The 26,306-nt window shown below is 39.2% G+C and overlaps 1 protein-coding gene across 2 annotated transcripts in view; it reads right to left on the bottom strand.

The window, feature by feature from the left end:
• The window catches only part of ARSK (arylsulfatase family member K), a 44,075-nt gene that overhangs the window by 12,696 nt on the left and 5,073 nt on the right, over positions 1-26,306 (bottom strand). Inside the window, exons 3-7 of one of the 2 annotated variants that reach the window (XM_032798707.2) lie at positions 22,483-22,642; positions 9,601-9,636; positions 7,038-7,320; positions 3,335-3,506; positions 467-691 (exon numbers count right to left, since the gene is read on the bottom strand). In XM_032798707.2, coding sequence (XP_032654598.2) covers positions 467-691; positions 3,335-3,506; positions 7,038-7,320; positions 9,601-9,636; positions 22,483-22,642 — 876 coding nt within the window. The remainder of the gene's footprint in view (positions 1-466; positions 692-3,334; positions 3,507-7,037; positions 7,321-9,600; positions 9,637-22,482; positions 22,643-26,306) is intronic. The other variant, XM_032798708.2, reaches the window with a different exon arrangement.

The raw sequence follows: 26,306 nt of genomic DNA, 5'->3' as shown, positions 1-26,306 counted from the left end.
ATATCATCCTCAAACTAGTAAATAAAGCCACTACCTTGACTTTGACCTGAAATGCCTCCTCAGGACCCACTTGTACTGTGATGCTTACAGTCAATGGTCAAGTAAATAAGTAGTAGGTATTACAGAGATCCATAACATTTATTTTGTCTTTACATCTTAAGACTAAAAAAAAAGGAAAAAATGTAAGTATCTGAAACAAACTGACTGCGTATATCATTAGTCTTTGTGATCACATATTCCTATCAGTTACCCTTGTCCCACTTCTTCCAATCCCTCTATTTAATACCTATACCACTTGTTGATCTTGTGTTAGATCTGACTGTAAACTCTTCAGAGCATGCATTGTTTTTTATTATGTTACTACATCACAACGGAACCCTAAACATAATGCTATTACTACTGCCACCACCAATTCATACCCAAATCTCAAAGTTTCAGTTATTTCAAATAGAATCAAGTTACTTACCAAGCATAGTTGGATAAATATCTACAAGAGATACCACATTTGATAGGTGATGATGAGCTTTAATGTTTGGCCCCATAACTAGAAGGGGAACATGGGAACTTGCTTCATACATGCTCATTTTATAAAACTGCTGATGTTCCATAGCAAGTTCTCCATGATCTGCTGTGAATATAACAATGGTTCTTTTAAGAAGTCCTGTATCACTTAGAGCTGAAATGATCTCACCTGCAACAAAAGAGAGATTTGAAAAAAAGTATGGTCAGATATTCTGTTAAGCTTCTGCACCTAAAGAGCAGCATGCAAATCCTAAGGGGAGGGGGCCCTTGCTAGCAACTGAGGTGCTGTTCAAAAGCCTTGGAGCTCCTTTCCTTCCCACTGAAAGCAAAGCCTGAGACTCCACTCTTCACTGCAATATCCATTATAGTCTGAGATTGCTGGGGACTGTGAATCCCAGCCTGGGGATGGGGCTGAACCACCACCAAGGACATCTTGAAGGGATGAGAGGCACTCCCTCCCCACAGAGGAGGCCGGCCACAGTTCTGGATGGGATCCCATTGCAGGCAACAATACCCAGGGCAATTGGGACAGCAGAGGCCCCCACCCAAAGCATTGGATATTGGGGGTCCTGACTGAGCCCTCACTCTATCCCAGGCACTGGGCTTTTTACCTCTCTTGTGCATGTATCTCCACAGGAGCTACTGCAGCCTCAGATTTGTGCAACGGAGAGAGAAAGAGGGGCAGGATCAATGGAAGCATGGTAGAAGGGATGGCCGTGATTCAGCAATGTACCTACATATGCGTAACTTGAAGCATGAGTAATCTTACTAACTTTAATGAGACAACTCACATGCTTAAAATTATGTACATACTTAAATACTTTACAGAAGAGGGGCCCTAGTCGAAAGCTACCCTGCGCCACGTATTGCAGCAGCATGATCATTTCAGAATCAGAGGTCCAGGGAGGACTGTTTCTCCATGAGAGACCTGTGAGACCCTCAGTATTGGTCCTTTGTATATATATGACCTAACCATTCTAACATTACAAAAATCATTTAAAGTAACTGTTCTATTTATTGAGAATTCTTGTTCTTTAGATATCACTTTTTAAAATGAAGAAACAAAACACAGTAAATTAAGGCTGATTTGCCTGCATGTATATCTTAAAACAAACTAAGGAAAACTTTGCATGCTTATTTAGATTTAACTTATTTTTTCTTGTAATTTTCAATATGTTGCTATTATATCCAGGGATAAACATAGGACCCTTGCATAGGTCATTTTGTTGTCTACTTCATAGTCACAACTATTGCCCGTTAGCCCAAGCAGGTAGCTAATATTTGGAGCCTTGCTAGGTTGTTTCCATTTAGAGGAGAAATAATGAGAAGAGTCAGGTGTCTGTTTGTGTAGAATCTTTGTAAATAAATAGGATTGCATCAAAGTTCTGTTTCCTGGAGCACAGTAGAAAACAATCAGGAGTCATAGTGCAGAAATCCAAGTTTGCCTTTTCAGTGAGTATTCTTCTCAAAAGATCTCTATGACTTCTTCCAAAGGCCACGCTCACTCTGCTTCTTTGTAGTCTTCTTGCCTTCTCCCTTCTTTTCTGGTTCCTTCACATACAAGGACACTTAATCAAATACCCCTAGCCCCTGCATTTGCAATCGCTTGCCAGGAAACCACTTGTGTCACATGGCTTAGCTTCTACTTTGGCATTGCCATGATGTCTGTGTCTTGGGCAGTTGCTTCTATTGTTTCAGCCATCATTAAACAAAGGGCTATTTAATTGCTCCATTGTTTAGCCTGAAGGAAGGGTGCTTAGCATATCCATTGACTTTTACCAGGTCTTAACGCTATTAACACCTTTCAACATACAATTACCATCCTGGTCTGGATTCACACTGGTAAGTGAGAACACTCAGTAAAATAGTCCATTAGTAGGCTTGGCAGAACTCGATTTAAAAACAAAAATAACTTCAACAGGTAATATTCATGTTTGTTTAGGCATTTTTTTCTATTTTTATGGATTTTATTTTCACAGGTGCAAGAAATTATAGGGAGGGTCAGACAGTGGGGAAGGGACCCCCTCAGGCAATTTAATGACATCAAAAAGTTTAAAGTTTACAACCTATAAAACAGAAATTGTTATATCACGTGTCAAAATATACAAAGATATATCCTTAAATCAATCTCCAATAAGTTCTCAAGCATGATTTTTCTTTCTTTGCCTATCTGTAAATTTTGATCACCAATGGAAATATTTTTTCATCAGTGAAATCAACATTTACCATTCAAAAGTCTAATCCTTCCAAGTCTGACAGCAATACGTTAAGCCATCCAGTTCTTTTGCACATGCATCATTTATGTCAGGGGTAGCCAACCTGTGGCTCTGGAGCTACATGAGCCTCTTCAGAAGTTAATATGTGGCTCCTTGTACAGGCAACGACTCCGGAGCTGGAGCTACAGGCACCAACTTTCCAATGTGCCGGGGGGTTCTCACTGCTCAACCCCTGGCTCTGCCGCCACTCCACCCCTTCCTGCCCTTCCCCCCCCCCCCGAGCCTCCTGCATGCCACGAAACAGCTTATTGGGAGGTGTGAGGAGGGACGCGGAGGTGCTGATTGGCAGGAGGCGCTGGGAGTGGGGGGGAGCTAATGGGGGACTGCTGACGTATTACTGTGGCTCTTTGGAAATGTACATTGGTAAATTCTGACTCCTTCTCAGGCTCAGGTTGGCCACCCCTGATTTATGCAATATCTAGGAAGCTATTTTACACATAACTTTGAGTATCTCTACAAAAGGCTAGCCTGATCAGAGTTATCTACTAATGGCTTCAAATCTCTTTTCTGTATTATTATTCTGGAAGATTACCTACCAAGCATGGCATCCGTCTCTGCACACATAGCATAATAAAATGCTCTGATATCTCTGATTTCTTTCCTTGTAAACTTCCCAGTGCAATTCTTGGTGTAAGAAGAATAATAATCTACTGGGTGCATGTCTGAAAGAGGAGGCCATTTTGGAATTTTAATGGCTTCATACGTCACCTAAAAACAAGAGGAATTTAAATTATTTTGGCAAGTGAGTTTAATGCTTTTACAATGGATTTGAGAAAAACATTAATTTAAATCAGAAATTCTCAAACTGTCGTACATGCAGCACCTGCTTATTATCTGTTACATATTCCTGCTACTTTCTCCTTGTTTTCTAGATACTTTTACAGATATTCAATCACCATCTTGCAAAGAAGAGCCTGGACACTGGCAAAAATCAGCTGGAAAACTAGAGGAGGACCCAGCTGCATGTGACCTGCCAGCTGATATCTTAAAAAGATAAAGGACATAGTCTTTTTGAACTATATTCAGTAACTAATCTCAGAAGTGTGGGCATAGCATCACATACAAGAAAAATGTTGTACCATGTGCTGCCATAGGACTAGGTGTCATCTTGGAAAATAGATCAACATGGCAATTTACTCTTTCTGGGAAAATCTCCAGAAGAGCTGGCGTGAAATCTTGGAAAAAGAATTCACATGGGTAGTCTAATTTTCAAATATATACTGGATATATAAATTCTGGCATTTGGATGCTCAGATTGGCATTTAGGCCAGTTTTATGCCTTGTGCCGATTTAAATGCCATGGTCTATACTGGATAGTTTCTGTTTAGGCACCCACATTTGCAAACTGGACACTGAATATAAAAATAAGCATTGCTGTTTGACTCAGATTTTAAGATGTTTTTTTTTTTACTGCTCAAGAATTATTTATTTCTAAATTATATATTTAGAACTGTGAATTACATACTACACAATGTGAAACCTCTATGACTTGAAAAACAAAAGTAAAAAAAGTTTATTAAAACTTCCATGATCTTACTAATTAATAATCACAGCTGAAGGCAGGATTGACAAGTCCCAGGTCACAATGTAGTAGCAGGTCCTGGGAGGCTTACATGCATTTTAGGAAGGCAATGGAGACTGGGCTGGTGACACTTGGCACCTCAAAATGAATTAATAAAACTGACATGTCAGGGCTTGTACAGCGAGTATTTACAGCAGCATGTAAATATCATCCTAAGAAACAAATTCATCAGCAGCAGAACTTACTTTTTATTCTTGATGAAAATACCACAATATAGACAAAACCCCATAGGCTCTAATGACTTTAGATTCTAAATATGTATATATGTGTCCTAGTGGTAGGGGAATATTGACAGAAATTGTGATAGAGGACAAGCAAGGTACATCGGGAGTCTCCATTGCTCATGTATTTAATGCTGATGGGGTGCTGAAGCATCAGAGATAGAAGAGTTCAACAGTGGAGAGAGTTCCCCAAACTCTAGCTAGTGCTACAGACTCCCCACAGCTGCCACTGAAATGTCATTTCCATTACCTTTTCTTGATTAAATACACTATTATCGGGCTAATTAAGAAGGGAACAAAACCAGGCTCCAACTCCACCTATCAGCTGATGGTATTGTTTCAAGCCAGGGCATGTTGCAGAGATAGCAATTCTCTGTTGAATGAATCCTTGTCCATAGACAAGAGAAGTACATCCACATTCATCCTGTTAGACCTCTCTTCAGAAGTCAGTACCTTTAACCACCCCATACTATAGTCCCACCTTTAAGAGGTTACAGGGTGGCACAGAAACACTTTGAAATGCCTTAACTTCCTCCTCTGTGACCAAACCTGAGAGAAATTATGGCCATTCCTGCCAACATCTCCAAAGCCCTCACCTCCCACAAAATTTAATATTCTCTCCCATATTATCCAACATTTATATGAAGTCATTAAAAGAGCTGGTGAGACAGCAAGGTCTGAAGTGCCAGCAGCATACATTGACAACACCTAGCTCTTTATCTCCTTTACATCAAACATAAACAGCAACAGCTCCAAGTTTTCTCAGTGCCTAAATGAAATGAGAAACTGGATACCGCTGAATTCAGGCAAGAGTGGAATACCAGTGGGGAGAGAGAAGTTCCTCAAACAAGGTTGTTCTTCTAGAACATTTCCCATTATTTAAGGCCTCTGCCCTCACATTAAGTCAACATCTGTGACTGGCCAGAAGATTGAACTCCTCCTATAGGCCTTCGACCTGACCATAGTGATCCATTAAATTAACAATCTCTATGCTGGATTGTTGCAACTCATATCCAGGAACAAAGCCATGTGCCCTGGAAAAGCATCAATCCCTACAAAATGCAGCAGACCATCTGCTTAGCAACACAGGGTACCAGAAACATCATGCTGATGCTTCACTCTGCAGTAGCTCCCCCTTGAATATAGAATTTAATTCAAGGTCTCTGTCCTCATATTCAAAGATCTCCATGAGATTGCTCCTAGCTACTTGAGAGACCATGTCTTTCTCCATAACCATGACAACTGTGTTCAGCTGGAACCATGAAATAGTCAACAAATGGGGGAGGGTGGCTCCTAAAACCAGGAAAAAAAATCTTCACAGGAGCTGGTCCTAGCTTATGTAACTCCCTCCTGTAACAAATCAGAATGACCACAGGCCTTCCTGCATTCAAAACTAAATGTAAAAACACATCTCATTGACTTTGCTTTCCCTTAACATTGTGCTCTCACATACAACTCAAAATAAAACAATACATTTTTGAAAAATTAAAAAATAGTCATAATAATCTAACTACTTTTTCCCAGGTAAAGAATGAAGAAAGAGTGTGATTGTTATTTTTATTTTTAAATGCTTGAAAGGGTATCAGATATTATGGTAAGGGGGGGGGCATCATATTACATAGGTAAACTGACTTTACAACACCCCAGTAGTAAAGACTGGGCAGATAAATGCAGTCTCTTCAAAGTCTACTGCTGAGTTACTGGGTTGTGTGAAATCTTTGCCATTTAGGCAGTGGGAGTCATGGTAACTAATGGAGAGAGTTTTGTGACAATAGTAAAACTGCATTTATGGACAATACAAGAGGCAGATAAACAGAAATTGTTCATTCCTTCTCCTAGAGAAAAAGGTATCTGCTGATTTCTTACACATGGAAGTATCTAGATTTTTCTTAGCAATAGAATGAAAAACTGAAAGAGCTAGATTAGTAACCAAAGCATCAGGTAACAGAAAAGACGAAAAGTTACATTGTGCAAGGTCACTGATGTAGCACCTTTGCAGCCATTCTGGGTTAAGATCAACCTGTCAGCACAGAATTCAGACACAATTTGATTTTATATAGCATCTCTTGTACCCAAGTTGCTACCAAATGCTTTACAAAACAATGAGCTAGAGACTAGGAGTGTACAGGCAAACAACATTAAGTGTCCAGTTTAATATATACTCCTTTTGGAATCTGAAATCGTTTTACTGAGTCAGGGAATATTGGCCAAGAGAGACTGGAGTTGTCACCTTCTTTTTTCACTTCTACCTGGGTAACCTTAAGAAGTGTGCTTAACATCTCATCCACAGATGTACTTACAAGTGCATTATAATATCAGAACTGGGTCTGAGCCCAAGTTTGATGTAAGTTACACAGTGTGCAAAATAAGGTACTGTACATACTAAATGCTGTTACAAATTTGTTTTGATTTAAATTTCTGTACATTTTCACATACCTTTTCAAGCCAATAGGGAGATGTTAGAAATGTAGAGGACCCAAAATTTTCCCCTGTAGAGGGTGACGGGTATGGATGTGGTAAATTTAATCCCAAGTAAAGAACAAAGGGTTGACTAAAGTTAGTGGCTTCTCTCCTTATCCAACTTGCTGCTTTATCAGTATTCTGCCAATCTTCTTCCATTACTCTCACAAATGTCTTGTTGCCAGTAAGATTCACCATGGGTCTGCCTTCTTGTCTGAGCAGGAAATCAACATCCCTTGTCCAAGCTTCCACACGGTTACTGAAAATACAAGACTGCATTCAGTGAAAAGCATTTCCTTCTCTTTTCCTGCCACTAAACATCTAGTAACATCACCTCAGTTTTAAAATCTTAGTTATAGATTTTCAGTTTTAGAACATCTTTCTAAATTTGCAACTGCATTTTATTTGCATATTTCTATATATTAGTGTTATTAGATTCAAATAACCAAAGCTAAACTATATATTCATTGCTTTAGTTAATATTTTTTCAATTTGGAATCTTTTCTTCTTATTCCTGGTCATTTCATGCCAGATGGCTCTTTCCCCTGCCTCTGATCCACCTCCCAGTTCTACTTTGGCAAATGAACATATAGACACAGTACTTTCAAACCTTGTTGCCACATCTTCACTTAAGAGATTCTCTTCACTTTTTGCTATGGCTTCATTGCTCATTCTACCTGCTGCATCTAGTCTTGAATTTTTATTATGTAAACTTATTTTCTACTGGACCCTTTCAACCACCTAGAGTAACGCATCTTTTGAAACCATACCATTTTATTTTGGATTCTACGATACCACTTTTTGTAACACTCCCACTTTGGACCAAATCCTCTACTGACTTTCCTTGTGCAACCCCGCTGACTCCAGATGATAAAATTATCAGAGAAAGAGGGAGGCGGCAATGGAGTCCCAAGAGGCATAAATGAAACAAGTTTCATTATCAAATATGTTCTGAGACACATTTTCAGACAATTACAATTACTGAATCTCTAAAATCCTGAGAAATCTGAGCTGCAGAGGACTCACTCTGACAAGAAACGAAATGACACCAGAAGTATCATAAACAAAGACTGGAGAGTGCAACTCCACCTTAGAAACTTACTTAGGAAGAACCTTTTTAAACAGGTTCTTCTTATGTCATTCAAGGAATGATAAAAAAAGTATGTAGTAGCAGATTCCTCAGGACTTGAGCCATGTAGTTTTGTTAAAGTATAGTGCCAATTATATTTTAAAGAACATTCATGTACTTTTTCTTCCTCATTTAGAATTTTACAAATAAGTTTTTATCTTTTAGCAAAACCTTTGTATCTCACCTTTATCTACAAAACAATTTTAGGTCTTTTTAAATCTTGTGTAGTTATCTGCATTTTCGAGGTAAACAAATGTTTGCTATGCTTAACTGAATTAATCACAAATCATCACGATTTCTCTCAGTAGAAAATATATTTATTGAACCTAATTTTCAAAATATCAGCGTGATGAGGAGTACTACCCCTCTATAGGACAGTCTTCCATTTATGGCCAAAACAGGCAGGAGGGCAATGAAAAAGCATACTGCCCTATCCCGGGACTGTATATAAATAAAAGAAAGCTGAGCAAGATAGAAAGGGATGAGAAGCCAAGCTGGATGCTATAGGTTGCAGGACCCGGGACACTAGCTGAACCTGGGCCTTAGAGACTTTGTTTTCTGACTAAGCTTGGTTGCTCTGACTCAAGGCTCTGACATAAGTGCTGTATGAACTTGGTTAAGCTGCTCCTTCCCTGACTTGATGCCTACTGGAGAGTCTGCCTGTTCCATAGAACAAGAAAAGAACTACGAATTCTTCTACCAGGGGTTGGTTTGGAGGACTTAAGGGTCAGTTTGATTTTTGCCTCTCACTTCTTGCATACTGTACGGTTAGGCATCCATTGCATGCACAAAGAGGTGTGTGCAATTATGGTTTAGATTTTTTGTGCACACTGTATACTATTTTCAATGTAATATCAAACTTAAAACATATATATATCTCCAGATAAAATTAGTTTGGGGCTTGGGAGAAAAGGAATGAAACAGGTCACTCTCTAGTATTGGAGCAGTGGGGAGAGGTACTGACAGTTCTCAAAGGAAAACAAATCTTCAGGCAGAGAGAGAGAGAGAGAGAGAGAGAGAGAATTGCAGCAACAAAAAGAATGGCAGAGAAATAAATGGGGCAACCTCTGTGCCCCATAAAATGCACCATTAACTATAATTTTATCCACAGATTGAAAGGAAGTAAATACTAATGGAGCATCAAACCAACTGAAGGCAGAAATATGTATTTTCTGCTATAATACATCATACAATTTTAATTAAACCACAGTAAGAACGTCAGGCAATTTGTTTAAAGGGGTCATCTTCTCTGCAAAGAAGACATGAGAGATCCACAAACTGTAAACAAAGACTAAATTATCAGATGTCAGAGTTCAGGTGGAAAAAGAGTTACTAACGAGAATTTAAAAGTTTTGAAATGAATCTTAAACAATTGCTTATAACACTCGTAATGAGAAAGTAGGATCATACCTCCTTTGCTGACAGATGGTACTCCAAAGATAGCAACTTAGAGAGTGGATGAATGAAGAGACAAAGGACAGAAATATAATGTTGCTTAATAATGAAGAGAAAATCTTAAAAGCTGGAATCATTACTATTGTATAAGTGTAAACATATAAAAGGCCACTGTCAAGTAATTTCGTTCCCAACGGAAATATTTTAAATAAAATTCTTACATGTCTATAGCACCCTCCAGTATAAATATACAACATTGCTAAAACATAGTCACTACAGTACTTTGATGGAAGGGTAACAGCTATCCGACAAGCAACAGTGGTGATTGGGAAATTTTGACCAATGCCTACATTATAACCTTCCTCATTTCCTTTTGATACAAATACTGAATTTTTTCAAACAGCTGAAAAGCATCATGGTTTATGTTAGTAACAATGAAGAGTCTGTCCAAATGTGTTCAACTCCTGTGATGCTCAGGTGCTGCAAACTGAACTTAAACTGGTCACTGATTTCCCCTGTGTGTGAGAGATCTCTGTTGGTGTAAAGGTAGAGGCGGCAGTATGTGTGTCTCCTACGCCAGCCAGGGTCGCCGAGAGCGGGTTTGGGCCCCAGTAAAAAAAAAATTTGGGACCCCCCAGCAAGGGTGGACCATCTACGCAGGGCCAATGAAGCCAGGGAAGCAGGGTCCGGGGCCCCCTTCCGGACCGCTAGGCCCCAGTAATTTGTACTGGCTTCCCCCACCTTTCGTCGGCCTTGACTCCAGCTGCGTATCTCTGGCATAAGCAGGAAGGAGAACTTATTGGATGAGCTGAGGGTGACAGGAGTCAGTCAGTAGTAGAAGGAGGTGTGCTATAGCTAAAGCTCCCCTACACCTGACCTCCTTGTGGCATTACAGAGCTTACATCAAATGTGGAAGTTACAGAAACAAAGTGCCTTCTTAACTGCTGGAGCCTGACAGTCAGGGGCCTGGCTGCAACTGGCTTCCTGCAGCTGTCACTGTCCACAATATCAAAGAACTGACACTCTTGTCTACTGGATAAGATGTAGAACTGTGTCAGTCATTAAAAAGTCATGGCTCTTTTTGGAAGAATACACTTAGTCCCAATTTCCTTGACAAATTCAAAGTAACTTAGTTACATTCTGCCACATACATTTCCCATGTAGATACAACTGGATACAGTTTTCAGCTGAGCACTGTTAAACACCTGCCATGCTCCAACCCATTTCAGTGCTTGGTGCTGTCATCCCTATATAACACAGTACAGAGCGGTCAACTCTGTTCAGTGGCTCATAGAAAAAAAAAAGGCACGGCCCCTACTTCAAAACAAGTGTACAATCTACTTCAAATATGATGCAATAATGCGGGTCACAAAGCAGTATGAAGATGAGGATAAGGACCACGTTTACATCAATTATGTAGTCACTGAGCAAGGTTAGCACACAGCATGATAGGACAAACATTTTAAAAATTTGATTTGTACATTAGCCCAGGGTGTGTGTTCCATCTGTATGTTCCACACTGGATTCAAAGCACAGCCAAAGAGTCATCAAACCAGGCATCGCTGGTGAACTGGAAGAGACAGAGTCACGGATCAGACAAGACTGTCTCTAAATGACCTCAAAAGCATGTGGTGAAGTTTCTAAAGCATTTCACGATCTTTAGCAGAAAAGTGTTCATGACATTTTGGGGGGGAGTGGGGGGGGGAGTCACCCAGACCTGTAAAGGGTTCTGTCATCACCTGCCTTGAAAATCTGGCAGAGCTGACACACACCAGTAGCCAAAAATAAGAATTAACAGCTCACCCAGACATCCACCCGCAAGTTACTGATAGCGGGGTGACCCCAATAGCCTTTCTGGTCATGAGTCTCCCCAAATCTATTCCCTGAGGTCTTAGCAACAAAACACTCAGACTTTTCCCTTCTGGTTCATTATCCCTGAAGAAGGGAAACCTGCCTCCCCATTATCAGTCCACTTGGGCTGGGACACTCCATCAAGATTGCACAATATAGACCTGCTTAGGGTAAAAATAAACAAAATGTTTATTTAATAGAAAAATCACAGATTCAAAGATGAAATAGTACATGTTTTCTTATTATTACAAGTTACACAGAAAATAAACATGAAGACACAATCTCAGGCTTTATGATTCTGTATTTGTTAAATTCCCTTCTCTAATACTCCCTACCTATTGCCGCTGAACTGTTTCCCAACATGCCCTCTGTCTTAGAGAAGATCCAGTGTTTCAGACAGCAGCTTGCTTAGATGCTAGTCCTCAGTTTTTGAATATACTTTACTTTAAACGTGTTTTCTTTTAAAAAGGTTTGCAGTTTTTGTTCTCTCATGGTCTGAGACTATGGCAATTCATGGTTATGCAAAGCAGGGGCAACTCCCTCCTTCCTTAATTTTGCCAAGACTGGGGTTTTCTTTTTAGTTTCAGTGTCTTTCCATTAACTTTAATGATCCAGGACCAGTTCTATTCAACATATTCATAAATGATCTGGAAAAAAGGGTAAATGGTGAGGTGGCAAAATTACTCAAAATAGTTAAGTCCCAGGCAGACTGTGAAGAGCTACCAAAGGCTCTCTCAAAACTGGGTGATTGGGCAACAAAATGGCACATGAAATTCAATGTTGATAAATGCAAAGTAATGCACACTGGAAAATATAATCCCAACTATACATATAAAATGATAGGGTCTAAATTAGCTGTTACCACTCAAGAAAGATCTTGGAGTCATTGTGGATATTTCTCTGGAAACAGCCACTCAATGTGTAGCGGCAGTCAAAAAAGCAAACAGAATGTTGGGAATCATTAAGAAAGGGATAGATAATAAGACAGAAAATATCATATTGCCTCTATATGAATCCATGGTATGCCCACATCTTGAATACTGCATGCAAATGTGGTTGCCTCATCTCAAAAAAAGATACATTGGAATTGGAAAAGGTTAAGAAAAGGGCAATAAAAACGATCAGGGGTATGGAACAGATTCCGTATTAGGAGAGATTAATAAGACTGAGACTTTTCAGCTTGGAAAAGAGACAACAAATGGGGGTTATGACTGACATTTATAAAATCATGACTGGTATGGAGAAAGTAAATAAGGAAGTGTTGTTTACTCCTTCTCATAATACAAGAAATAGGGGTCACCAAATTAAATTAACAGGCAGCAGGTTTAAAAAACAAACAAAAAGAAGTCTTTTTTCACACAATGCACAGTCAGTCTGTGAAACTCTTTGCCAGAGGATATTGTGAAGGCCAAGACTATAACAGTGTTCAAAAAAGAACTAGATAAGTTCATGGAGGATAGGATCCATCAATCGGTATTAGCCAGGATGGGCAGGTATGGTGTCCCTAGCCTCTGTTTGCCAGAAGCTGGGAATGGCGACAGGGGATGGATCACTTAATGATTACTTGTTTTGTTCATGCCTTCTGGGGCAGCTGGCATTGGCCACTGTCAGAAGACAGGAAAGTGGGCTAAATACTTTGGTCTGACCCAGTATGGCCGCTCTTATGTTCAGCATGGTCTTTTCCTGGGTTGTACAATGCTAGGTGCTTGGCGTTAGTTTTGTGGACATAGCAAGCCTGAGAGGTGCCCCTCCTTGCCTGACAGCTTCCCCACACAGCTGTGAAGTGATGCTGTGGTTGCATCCTAGTTACAATTACAAATGTCTACATCTATATACATGCATACATTCATAACCATAACCTGTGTACATATCTCCTAAGGACCATCAAATTCAGAACATTACAAGCCTTCATAAATGACCTTACTTGATATATTTATACACAATAACATTGTATACAAGTTGATTCGATTGTTCATTCTATGGGGTTCAGACCCCTTATGGCATCTGAACCCTGATTGTCACCATGTTATTTAATAAAATATTGTCCACAAAGGAAAAAAATCTTTTAAGACATCTGTTTCCCTGAAAATGTTCTCAAAAGAAAAAATGTAGAGACACACCCACACACTCTTTATTCTAAAGAGTATTTATGAAATTAAGTATGTAATTCAATGTATTACTTTCAAATTGCAGGAAGCTGGGCTGTACTGGTGGTCTAGTGGCAGTACAACAAACTACTATACAGACAATTTAAATATGGCTCCCCAGTTCAGTCCTTTGTTCTGGGCTTGTAAATCTGGGAAAACTGCTGAGATAACAATAATCAATTCCACTCCCTAACTGGCCAGAAGAATCTTCATATGTCCAGAACACATTGTTTCCATAGAATTCCCACCTCCTGCTGGCCTGGAGAGTAGAAGTGAACCGTGATCTCCTGAAGAACAAGAAATGTTAATTTAGGATGAAATTCTCCCCTGTACAGAGGCCCAGCAGAAGGCCTGTAGCCCACTTAAGCTCCCACAATGGTGGACAGGCCTTATGCTAGCCCTTTGTACACAAGTGAACTTCACCTTTAATGTAATATTCTGATTATTCTGTATTATAACTTTCAAGGGCTGTAATACAATCAAAGTTCATACGCCCTTTCTCTCCCCAAAAGTTATGTTGTTACACTTGAAAAAGTGAGATTACACATGCACATATATATTACAAAGTTTGCGCATGATACCAAGCTGGGAGGGGTTGCAAGTGATTTGGAGGACAGCATTATAATTCAAAATGATCTGGACAAACTGGAGAAATGGTCTGAAGTAAACAGGATGAAATTTGGTAAGAACAAATGCGAAGTACTGCACTTAGGAAGGAACAATCAGTTGCACACATACAAAATGGGAAATGACGGTCTAGGAAGGAGTACTGTGGAAAGGGCTCTACAGGTCATAGTGGACCACAAGCTAAATGTGAGTCAACAGCGTGACACTGTTGGAAAAAAGCAAACATCATTCTGGGATGCATTAGCAGGAATGTTGTAAGCAAGACATGAGAAGTAATTCTTCCGCTCTACTCCACGCTGATTAGGCCTCAGCTGGAGTATTGTGTCTAGTTCTGGGCACCACATTTCAGGAAAGATATGGACAAATTGGAGAAAGTCCAGAGAAGAGCAACAAATAAAAGGTCTAGAAAACCTGACCTATGAGGGAATACTGAACAAGTTGGATTTGTTTAGTCTGGAAAAGAGAAGACTGAGAGGGGACATAACAGTTTTCAAGTACATAAAAAGTTGTTACAAGGAGGAAGGAGAAAAACTGTTCTTCTTAACCTCTGAGGATAGGACAAGAAGCAATGGGCTTAAATTGCAGCAAGGGAGGTTTAGGTTGGACATTAGGAAAAGCTTCCTAACTATCAGGGTGGTTAAGCACGAGAATAAATTGCCTAGAGAGGTTGTGGAATCTCCATCATTGTCTAACCTGCTCTTAAAAATCTCCAAACACTTGTCACAGATGGTCTAGACTCTAGAGAATACTTATTCCTGCCATGAGTGCAAGGGACTGGACTTGATGACCTCTCAAGGTCCCTTCCAGTCCTATGATTATTCTGCAACCAATCTTCAGCTGGTGTAATCTGGCACAGCTTTGTTAATTTCAAGGGAGCTATGCTGAGTTACAGCTACAGAAGAGCTGGCCCTTTATTTGTATATACTTCTATTAGCCATACTCCTCAAATCTGATTAATCATGCAACAGTGAGAGATGCCTGGTAGCTTCCAGGATCATGCTATGATGCAATCATATTAAACCATTTAATATGGTTGTATCTGATCACATACTTCCTGCACATTTAAGAAATAGAAACTTCACATTTGCAAAGATTATTTTTTCTTATCAATGCCCTAACTGCAACAGTTTCCTAGGACAAATGGAAGTTAGTTTTCCTGGTATTTTATTAAAAAAAATTAACAGCCCATATTCTTTGTCAGGTAAGTGTCAGTTAATAGATATGTGTAGGCTTGGAAGGATTAGATTTTTAATCGGTAAATGTTGGTAAATGTCGACTTCACCATACATACACAAAACACTGAAAAAATACTTCCATTGATGGTAATCAACATTTACAACCAGGCAAAGTAAAACAAAAATACTGCTTGAGAACTCAGAGTTTGATTTAAGGGTATTTACTTTGTATATTTTGACTTGTGATGTTGACAATTTCTGTTTTAACAGTTATAAAGCTTTAACTTTTTGAATCTCAACCTCTACTGTCTTTAAATATTATGCGGCGGCGGGGCGGGGCAATAAACTTCCCACAACTGTGAAAATTTAAATAGATAAATATTGAAAAAAAAGTTTAAAAGTAAACATTGATATCCATAAAAATTATATACAAAAATCAAATTCTGCCAAACCTAGATATATGTTTAGGGCAAACTCTTGCTCTGTAGTTCAAAACTGAAGCAACTGCATGTTGTATGGATCAAATCTATATTTTTGAAATATCCATATCTCTATTGAGCCTAACAGTCATACATCACATACTGAGAGGACAACTCTGTTTCTCTTTGCAAGCCTTCTCTTTACCAGGAAACCAAAGCAACAGGACTGCGCTAATTAACTCAACATGCAACAGTAACCTTCCTTATATCTATTCCACACTATTTATAGATTATTTAATTGGCTAATTAGACTTTTTAAATGTCTACATAGATGCAATTAGAATGAGACACATTGTTCTCTAATAAAAAATTATGAGTTTTTTTTAGTTTTCAGTTAGAGAGAAATGTATTAAATTTTAACATTCCACTAATGTATACACTAAAAAAGGCTGACTCACCATGTATTTGTTTTCATTTATTCTCAACGCCCACCCACTTTTGTTCAAGCAACAGTAAGGGTTTGATCCTGTGAAGTGCTGATCCCCCTCAACTCCCACTAAATAGAAATCTGAGAAGGCTCAGTAACTTGCAAAAGGCTTTCGGCATAGCAGGTTCAGGGCATAAACCATAAAGATAAACACTGACTAAAATCACTAAGCTTGATTCACCACTATGTTACTCAAGTCTGTCAGTGCAGAACCATTGGTTGTATAATATTTTGTATTACTACTGAATCTACCTCGAGCTCCTGAAAATTCAGCTCTGGGTGACTAAACAATCATGTAAATACATGATAATATACAAATTAATAATAATCTCCTCTGTATATCAGTTTTGCTTGCTTTCTTTTTCTTAAATAAATTTAAGTATGTTGGCTTCTTAACTGTTCTAGACAAACCTGAGCATTTTAGGGTTTATTTAGCTGTACAGAACAAGCAGCGATGAAATTTCATAACGGATTGTGGAGCAAGGCAGAAAGTAAAAGCAACAAATTAATATTTTTTGCTCCATGATTTTTTCCACCACAGAGAATTAAAATTTCTCCCTTATCCAAACTTTAGTCAGCTATCTAGTCAAACTGTCATTCAACTTTTCTAGGTTGTTTCCATACTACAGTAAACAAATCTGGAAATCAAACAGAATTTGAAAGGATTATACTAAAATAGTTCTACTGGCAGCAGGTTAACACAAATTCATTTCTTTCCCTTAGAGAAGGAGGAATTCCAAACAGGTAGATTGAGGCACAGGCACTATAGGTCTATGTCTATGGCCCCTTGAGCCATGTTATTACATCAGACCCTCAATTTTCATAAAAAAGTTACTAATCCTAATGGCTACCAAAAAAAGCTTGAATATGTGACCTAACTGTAACCAGTGTAGTGACATCTGCCCAAATCTGGTCACCCTGAAACAGCATCTCAGAGCTGTGAATTTCCCTGTGTATCAATATGGAATATCAACTCCAAGATCCATTGCCTTGGGGGTGTTTCATCAACACCACAACACAAGACTGTATGGCAGAAGGAGAAAAATTCAGTGTGCCTGCTCACCCTACCACTGAGGCAGATAAACTTGGGCTGTTGAGGTAAGTATTCAGGCCCTCCCCTGACCATGCTGTTCCCAGGGGAAGAGGCCTCCAGCTAATGCTCCTCTGGTGTTAAGGGGGCTCCAAACCACTCTCTCTCTCTCTAGGGTGGGAGGGTTACTCCTTTCTGCTGTGTGTATGTGTTGGTGGGGGGAGAAGATATGGGAGCCCTAATTACCTTAATCTGGCCCTGTAACAGTGTAAAGGATCATCTGTAATAGTGATGAGGATCACCTATTTTATTCATTTTACACCCTTTCAAGCCTTTGGAACGAGACCCAAATCTTCCTGAAGCTTTTGGCTCTGGGAGCAAGAACAGGGATTCAGTGTTAAATTTGGAGCCCAGATCTGTGGGTCTGACCAAGTTTTCTTCACCATAGCCACTTTTGTGCTCCGATAATCTTGTGGGAAGCTAGAAAACCATTTAACCTCTATCATGAATTAGCGTAAATTAGAGCAGCCCCGGGAATACTCTATCTTGCAACATTCTCTTAGGAGCCCATTACGCTGGTTGGAGATCACTTGGACTTCAAAGCACTTTCTCCTCCAGGGACAGGAACCAAGAGGTTGGATTTAGAATGGGTAATTCCACTTGCATTACAGGTGGAGATGCCTCTACCCAAGAGTGGCACAAAGGGGAAAGATGAGGGGCAGAATCTGGTCCTGGCTCTCTTTATGTAGCCATGCAGAAAATTTTCATCTTTCAAAGTAATTTGCACTTGCCTTAAATAATTTTATTCTAGACATGCTTGCAAAAGAATGAATCACCCACATAACCATTTATTTCTTGCATTACCTAGCACAAACTCTGACCCATTGCTTTCTCAAAGAAAGATTATGTGAAGGTGCATTTGAGGTATTTGTATACAGTTAAGATCAGCTATGCTTTTTAAAAAGTACGAATAACCACAGTACTCAACAAGTTAGCGATGCACATCTTTAACCTACAAAAATACAAACATATGTAAATGGTTTTCTTCCTTTATAATTAGTTTTACAGCTCTTAACATGGCAGTGAGGATTTAAATCATACACATAAACCAGTATTAAGAACCAAAAATGAAAAAGGGATTTTTTTTAATCCTTTTACAAGTAGATTATTGTTACACATGCTGTCTGTGCATCTATTTCTTACTGAAAAAGAAAGACAAATTCATCAGAAGTTCTGTAATGATAAAACCTGAAGATACAGTAGGGCACATATATTCATAGTTCAGATGACAAGTTATGTAAAGAGTCACAAAGGTAGAGACTGCATTTATAAGATAAATTTACATACAATGTATTACTGACTCAATTCACTAAAGAAAGTTCTCATTGGCAACATAAGATTTTGCTGTAGATTCTTCATTCAGGATCACCCTTTCTTTCCAGTGTAGAACCTGAACTTTGAAAAGCCTGCATTTCTTCATCTGTAAAATGGGTTACCTACTTCAGATGAGGATTAGTCTATAATCTAGTAATGTCTGTAAAGCACTTGGAAGATGAAAACTGCTGTGTAAATGCTAAGTATTAATAATTACCAAAGTCTCCTTTCAACATCTGATTACTCATTTCAGATAGGGAAGGGAGTGAAGGGTAGAGAAAATCTGAGATAATAGTTTAGTAGAAAAGAAAGAGAAACCTCAGTGCTAGCACCATTAAACATTTTGACAGTGGACATAATCAGAAACTAGAAAAATAGCGTATCATATTAAAAACTGCAAAACAGGCAGTTTTTATATGTACTTGGAGAAGCCACAGTAACACTTTTATCTACTCCATCTATTTATGTCATATTATGACTATCATTGTGAAAGATGTTTAGTTCCTTAAAATTTTTGCTGTTTTTCATGGCTTTTTCACAGAAAAATTTTGCAGCAACAATAGATACTCTCACTGAATGTACTTTGAAACATATTACCATATTTAAAATTTTCCTGGGACTTGGGGAGATTTAAAACATCTCAATACTAGCAAAAACTTTTCTGGTTTGCTCCCTCCTGCACCCAAATATTTCAGATATTTAGGTTCAAGCAGGCATTGAGGCAAGGCCCAGCACAGACTCTAGTCAGCCTATAGGGAAACAGCTTCTGGGCAATCTACCAAGGAAGAAATACAATCTGCCTGAAGTGACCTTCAATCCTAATATCTCTCAAGCTCTTTCATGCTGGGCAAATGATTTCAGTGATCATATTCTAGCAAAACTGATGAACAGACAGCCTCCTTTGAGACTGATGCAGCTATATTTATGTAATTTGCTAAATTCCCCCTCCTCTCTCACATCTCCCTTTCACAGATGGAGCATGCAACAGTAAGGCTAGTCAGCCTTCAACACAACAGGATTAGAAACATTAGCATGGCTGCTGTGTGACGAAAGGACATATGGACCAACTAAGCTCACCAACACAAATTCTATCTTTCATCTCATGTATAGAATTCCAATCTGGGAGAATCCCATGCTACAAACTGGGCATGGAAGAAGATAATGTGGATGGAATGCCGCATACTATCTATATCCCAGTTAATATCAGAGGACCAGATCACACCATTTAATTTCTCTCTAACTATAATATAACCTATCAAGTACTGTAATATGGCAACATATTCAAATTTGTCACTTGTTCCTCTTACAGTTCGGCCCAGAGGAATTTGCATCGCCTGAAGCGTCAGAACTTGCCAAATTTTGTAAAGAATAATACTATTTCTCCAGACTGTCAGCTACACTAGATGATTCCTAATGACCCACCACAGAGTTAATATAGATGCAGTGATACAAAAATGGAACAAAGAATTGGCAATAATATCTTACCCCACAGTGAAATAGAACAATATGAGAGATTAAAGAAGCAACCTTGGACCTCCAATTAAGTCTCCTTCAATAAAAAATCCTGTTTAGGATTCACTGGTTTCCCCAAACACTTCACAAAGTTAAAGCTATCCTCAGTGATCAATGTTGAGGTGTGTGTGTCTGTGGGGGAGGGCTGTTAAAGGAGTCAGCATGCATATGTTTTGATCATGTCCTTTTGTTTCCAGCTTCTGGGATGGTATTAGAACCAGAATTAATAAGATCCTAGAGTTGTTACTTGACCTTAAAGCTGACATCTGCATACTGTACTGGATCAGATACCCAGCAAATGGAGGCTATAACTACATCAAAGGGAATGGCTACATAGAATTGTACTGGCTATGAGAGGTCAAATTTTGTTACACTGGAAAAATAAATCTGTTCCTTTCCCCCACATTTTTCCCCCCAGGAGGTTTAATGGACTGGCAGACCTGGCTGCAAAGGAAGGTATCTGTAATAGTGTGGCACCCACCGCTCACAAGAACCTCCTTCTGGTCTGGTATGTCTGTAGTCTTTAAACAGTCCCAACCCTGGTATTGAGCCATACCCTCAGGACTTCCTCCCTGGGAGCAATGGTTTTGCTCTCTCTAGTCTGTTCTGGCCTCAGCTCTCTGGCTGGGCCTCTTAGCAGTTCAGATCCCTCGTTTGGGGTTATTGCTGTCCAACTGTAGGCCACTTCCCTAATGGCTGGGGGTGGGGTGGGGAGTGAGTGGAAACCTGGGCCTGCCCACTACTCCAGGTCCCTTCCCAGGGACCCTAAGAATAGTACCCATTTGCCACCATGTCCCTTTAATAAAACTGCTTTCAATTCCCTGGGCCACTTCCCCATAGCCCCAGCCTTCACCAAAGCGTCACCCTTACCTCAGGGATCTTTTATCTTCAGGCCCAGCAGACAGCCAGTTCTTTCTCTCACCCCTGGTCCTTGCCAGCACTGAGCTGTCCACGGTGCTGCAGTTCCCTTTGGCCAGCCAGGAGCATCCCCTGCACTTCTCTGGCTCCAGCAAGGAACTGACTGTCGCTGCAGCTCTTTTTATATGGCTCTCCTAGGCCCTGACTGGCTGTTCCCTGCAGCCTCTCTGATTGGCTGCTTCCCCTGCAGCCACTCTAGGTTGCTTGGAGGACTCCTCTCCTCTCTCTTCCTGGGACATGAGTTCAGGACCCTGAGGCCTCCAGCACAGCACCGCTGGACCTAGTCCACACCATCACACACAATAGATAGCAAGCCCTAGAAAAAGCTGAGTCTATTTGGGACAATTTCCTAGAACTGGTCAACTAAAAATCCATGCAGGATGCCTGAAAGAAAGACAGGAGATAAATCTATACCCTTCTTCTGTATTCCCTCTCCTCTCCATCTCTTTCCCCCTGCCTTTTTCCCTTTCATTTTTATTTATTAATTCATTTGGATATATAGTATAAAAATCCATGTGCTCGGAATATATGGAAATTTTTGTACTTGTTTTTTATGTTGGCACCTAAAATATCTTTGGTTTGTTAAATAAAAAAATTGAAAATTGTAATTAAATCAGAAAAAATAAAATGAACGGACTTTAAAATCTTTTTAGCCTTTTGCGTGATTCAGTTAAATGAGTCATCCTTCTTGTAGAAAATTCAGACAGAATTTAATGGAAATGGATTATGCCTTTATCATCTTGAAGTACTGGTTCCTGGTTTACCAAGTAAAGCTACGAAAATTGTAATTAGTGCTCTGTACTAAATAATGCATTTTATTTTAATTTACCATAACAAAATGAAATTGACCTATACAAAGAACTGAAATAAAGCTGACTTTGCCAATTAAAATGAATAAATATATTGCATAAAATTTAGCAGAACATGTTTAGGATTTATGGATGAATTTTCATGAGAATCACAATGAAATCAAATTATTTTGGGCTAGCTACACTGCAATCTTGTTATGAAGCTGTTTTAAAAAAATATTAAAAACAGACTGTATCCAAATGGGCAAAATCAGAGATACATAAATTGAGATTTCTTAAGTATAATTATTTGCATCTGTGACAGGCATAAAGGTCATTCGCTGCCCTCATACCCTTACTTGTCTCAGTGTGACTGTTCATGGGAGGAACTGTATGCCTGGGCCTAACATTTTGCAGGACTGGAGCCTTCATACAATTCTAACAGAATTTCTTTTAAAAAGATCAACGCTACATTTTAATTGAAAACCATAAGTCATGGTCAATCTGTTGTTTCATGATTAATCACATTTATAGATGCCATACCAGAGAGGAATATATCCTTTGCCTACCTCACTGAGTGATGTCCCGAAGTATAATCTAGTTTCCCATATTTCTGAGTTCGGTAGCCATGCTTTTGCATCAGGTCCATCCATGTTGTATAATTTGGATCTAAACCTTTGAAGTTATTCCAAGATTCTGTTAAATGAGTGAAGAGGCCACTCCACATAGCTGAAAAAAAGCAAGTCAGGAACAAATGCCTGTCAACGCATTTCCAGAACAACAACTAGGGCTGTCAAGTGATTAAAAAAATTAATTGTGATTAATCACATGATTAATTGTGCAGTAAAACAATAAAAGTGCCATTTATTTAAATATTTTTGGGTGTTTTCTACATTTTCAAATACATTGATTACAGTTACAACACAGAAAAAGTGTACAGTGCTCACTTTCTATTTATTTTTTATTACAAATATTTGCACTGTAAAAATGAAAAAGAAATAGTATTTTTCAATTCACCTCAAACAAATACTGTACAAGTAGTGCAATCTCTTTATTATGAAAGTTGAACTTACAAATTTAGAATTATGTACAAAAAAAACCTGCACTCAAAAACAAAACAATGTAAAACTTTAATGCCTACAAATACACTCAGTCCTATTTCTTGTTCAGCCAATTGCTCAGACAAAAAAGTTTGTTTACATTTACAGGAGATAAGGCTACCCGCTTCTTATTTATGTCACCTGAAAGTGAAAACAGGCATTCGCATGGCACTTTTGTAGCTGGCATTGCAAGGTATTTACATGCCAGATATGCTAAACATTTCTATGGCCCTTCATTTTTCGGCCTTCATTCCAGAGGACATGCTTCCATGCTGATGATACTTGTTAAAAAAGAATACATTAATTAAATTTGTGACTGAACTCCTAGGGGGAGAATTGTATTTCTCCTGCTGTTTTACCCACATTCTGCTATATATTTAATGTTATAGCAATCTCGGATGATGACCCAGCACATGTTGTTTGTTTTAAGAACACTTTCACTGCAGATTTGACTAAATGCAAAGAAGGTACCAATGTGAGATTTATAAAGATAGCTACAGCACTTGACCCAAGGTTTAAGAATCTGAAGTGCCTTCCAAAATCTGGGCAGGACAAGGTGTGGAGCACGCTTTCAGAAGTCTTAAAAGAACAACATTCCAATGCGGAAACTACAGAACCCAAACCACCAAAAAAGAAAAATCAACCTTCTGTTGGTGGCATCTGACTCAGATGATGAAAATGAAAATACGTCAGCCCGCACTGCTTTGGATTGTTATCAAGCAGAACGCATCATCAGCAAGGAAGCATATCTTCTGGAATGGTTGGCAAAGCATGAATGGAGATCTGAATCTTTAGTGCATCTGGCACGTAAATATCTTGTGACCCTTGCGACAATAGTGCGATGCGAACGTCTGTTCTCAGTTTCAGGTGACACTGTAAATAAATATTAGATCATGTAGCAAAGAGTCAGGAGACCTAGATTCTACTCCCTGCTCTATTATTGACCTACTGTGTGAATTTAAACAAATCATTTTACCTCTCTGGACTTCAGTTTTCTTATCTGTGCAATGAGCATAACAACATTTCTACATGACCCACGGGACTGCAAATCTTAATTAATGTATGTTGAGATCTTTGGATGGAGGATGCTATGGAACATGTTATAAAAGTACAAAGCAGGGGTCAGGAACCTTTCAGAAGTGGTGTACAGAGTCTTCATTTGTTCACTCTAATTTAAGGTTTTGCGTGCCAGTAATACATTTCAATGTTTTTAGAAGTCTATAATAAAAGATAAATAAAAGCTTCATTTAAAATTAAATTAAAATGCAGAGCCCCCCGGACCGGTGGCCAGGACCCAGTCAGTGTAACTGCTACTGAAAATCGGCACACATGTCATAGGTTGTCTGCCCCTGGTACAAAGTATTAATATTATTATTAGGGCTGTCAATTTATCACAGTTAACTTACATGATAAACTAAAAAAATTAATTTCCCTTTATCATAGTTTTAATTGCACTGTTAAACAATAGAATACCAATTGAAATTTGTTATATATTTTTGGATGTTTTTCTACATTTTCAAATATATTGATTTCAATGACAATAAAAAATCCAAGTGTACAGTGCACACTTTATATTATTATTTTTATTACAAATATTTGCACTGTAAAAAACAAAAAAGAAATAGTATTTTTCAATTCACCTCATACAAGTACTATAATGCAATCTCTTTATCATGAAAGTTCAACTTACAAATGTAGAATTCTGTACAAAAAATAACTGCACTCAAAAATAAAACAATCTTTTGTGACACTGCTTAGAAGCCCCAATCATGGGCCAAGGTTCCACTGTGCTAAGCACAGCACAATCACTAAACTTAGTATCTTCTCCTAGAAAAGTAACATTTTTATTGATTGTAAAAATAATGCGCCTTACTCAGAAAGGCCCCAAAACTGCAAAGGACTTAAGCATGTGTTAAATTTCAAGCTGATCCCTTGACTTCAGTGGGACTTTTCATAAGTTTAACGTTAAGCATGTTGACCATCAGAACACGACTAACCCCTTCTGTGGGTCCACAGACATCACCTCTCACAGATTTGGTATTGTGGTGCCTTAGCTCTCTGGCTACGGCATGCTTAAGTACTAACTTTTCTGGTGTGTCAGACTCCAAAACAAAAAGGAAGACAGTGATCTCAGAATCAGGGTCATGCATGGGGTTGTCAGGAGGATCCTTGCTCTCCTGCTCTGAATAGCTAGTCCTTTTTTGTTAGTTTTCCTGGACCTAGCTGTTCCATTCACCAAAGGGTTCACCCAGGTAGCAAGTTGCTCTAAGCTCTCAGCTTGAACCAGGCTTCCCGGGTCAGCACTGAATTGGGTTGGTTCTTCTCCTTTTAGTTCCCCTTTCCATGCCAGATATTGGCTGCACTGGGTGCAAGTGCAACAGGGCAGCATCAACTGGGTCCACAGGCTCTCCTTAACCCTCTCATCATTGCTAGTGGAGAGCCGGTCAGTTTTCCTTTGTTGCCAGTATGGGGCCTCTGTGCTTTTCTGAATCAGGGCCATTATCTACAATGAGGTAGGTTTCAGTGTGAATACTTCAGGGAGATGAATGAATCAGTTCCTCTCAGAGCTACTGTTTCAGTTCCTGGACTCAGACAGACAGCACTACATTCGTTTCACTTAGTTCATATGTGAAAGGTTTCTGCCTCAACAATAAGAGCATGAAACATATTAAAATAAAATCTTGGATTCTGAAGCCCAACTTTTATTAAATGTTGTATAATATGGGAAAGTTTGTAGTCACAGAATTTCACAATACAAAGGGCTCTGATTATAACTGGTTGAAACAACAGAAAAAGTTTAAAAAACACTATAACATATTTAGGCAATAACTACTGAAAATACAAGATATTTGAGAAAAACTGGTTAGAAGAGCTGATATCTCAAGGCAAAGCTAAAGGCCATCCATCAGTTTCAATCAGTTTTTAGCATTTCATATGCGTTCCAGGAAGCAAGAAATGTAGAAAGTATCTCTGTGCTGGGAAGCCCCAGAGCAGCCCTGAATGCAGCCACATATCAATGTTGTAGAGCAGAGCTTTCTCAAAGCCGGTCTGCCGCTTGTTCAGGGAAAGCCCCTGGCAGGCCGGGCTGGTTTGTTTATCTGCTGCATCCGCAGGTTTAGCCGACCACAGCTCCCACTGGCTGTGGTTCACCGCTTCCGGCCAATGGAGGCTGCGGGAAACAGTGCAGGCCAAGGGATTTGCTGGCCGTCGCTTCCCGCAGCCCCCATTGGCCTGGACCGGCAAAGCTGCAGAGGCAGCAAGTAAATAAACCAGCCTGGCCCACCTGGGGCTTT

Source organism: Chelonoidis abingdonii, chromosome 6, assembly GCF_003597395.2.
Source record: "Chelonoidis abingdonii isolate Lonesome George chromosome 6, CheloAbing_2.0, whole genome shotgun sequence".
Taxonomy (NCBI): Eukaryota; Metazoa; Chordata; order Testudines; family Testudinidae; genus Chelonoidis; species Chelonoidis abingdonii.
This window is presented reverse-complemented; position numbering and strand designations above follow the sequence as displayed.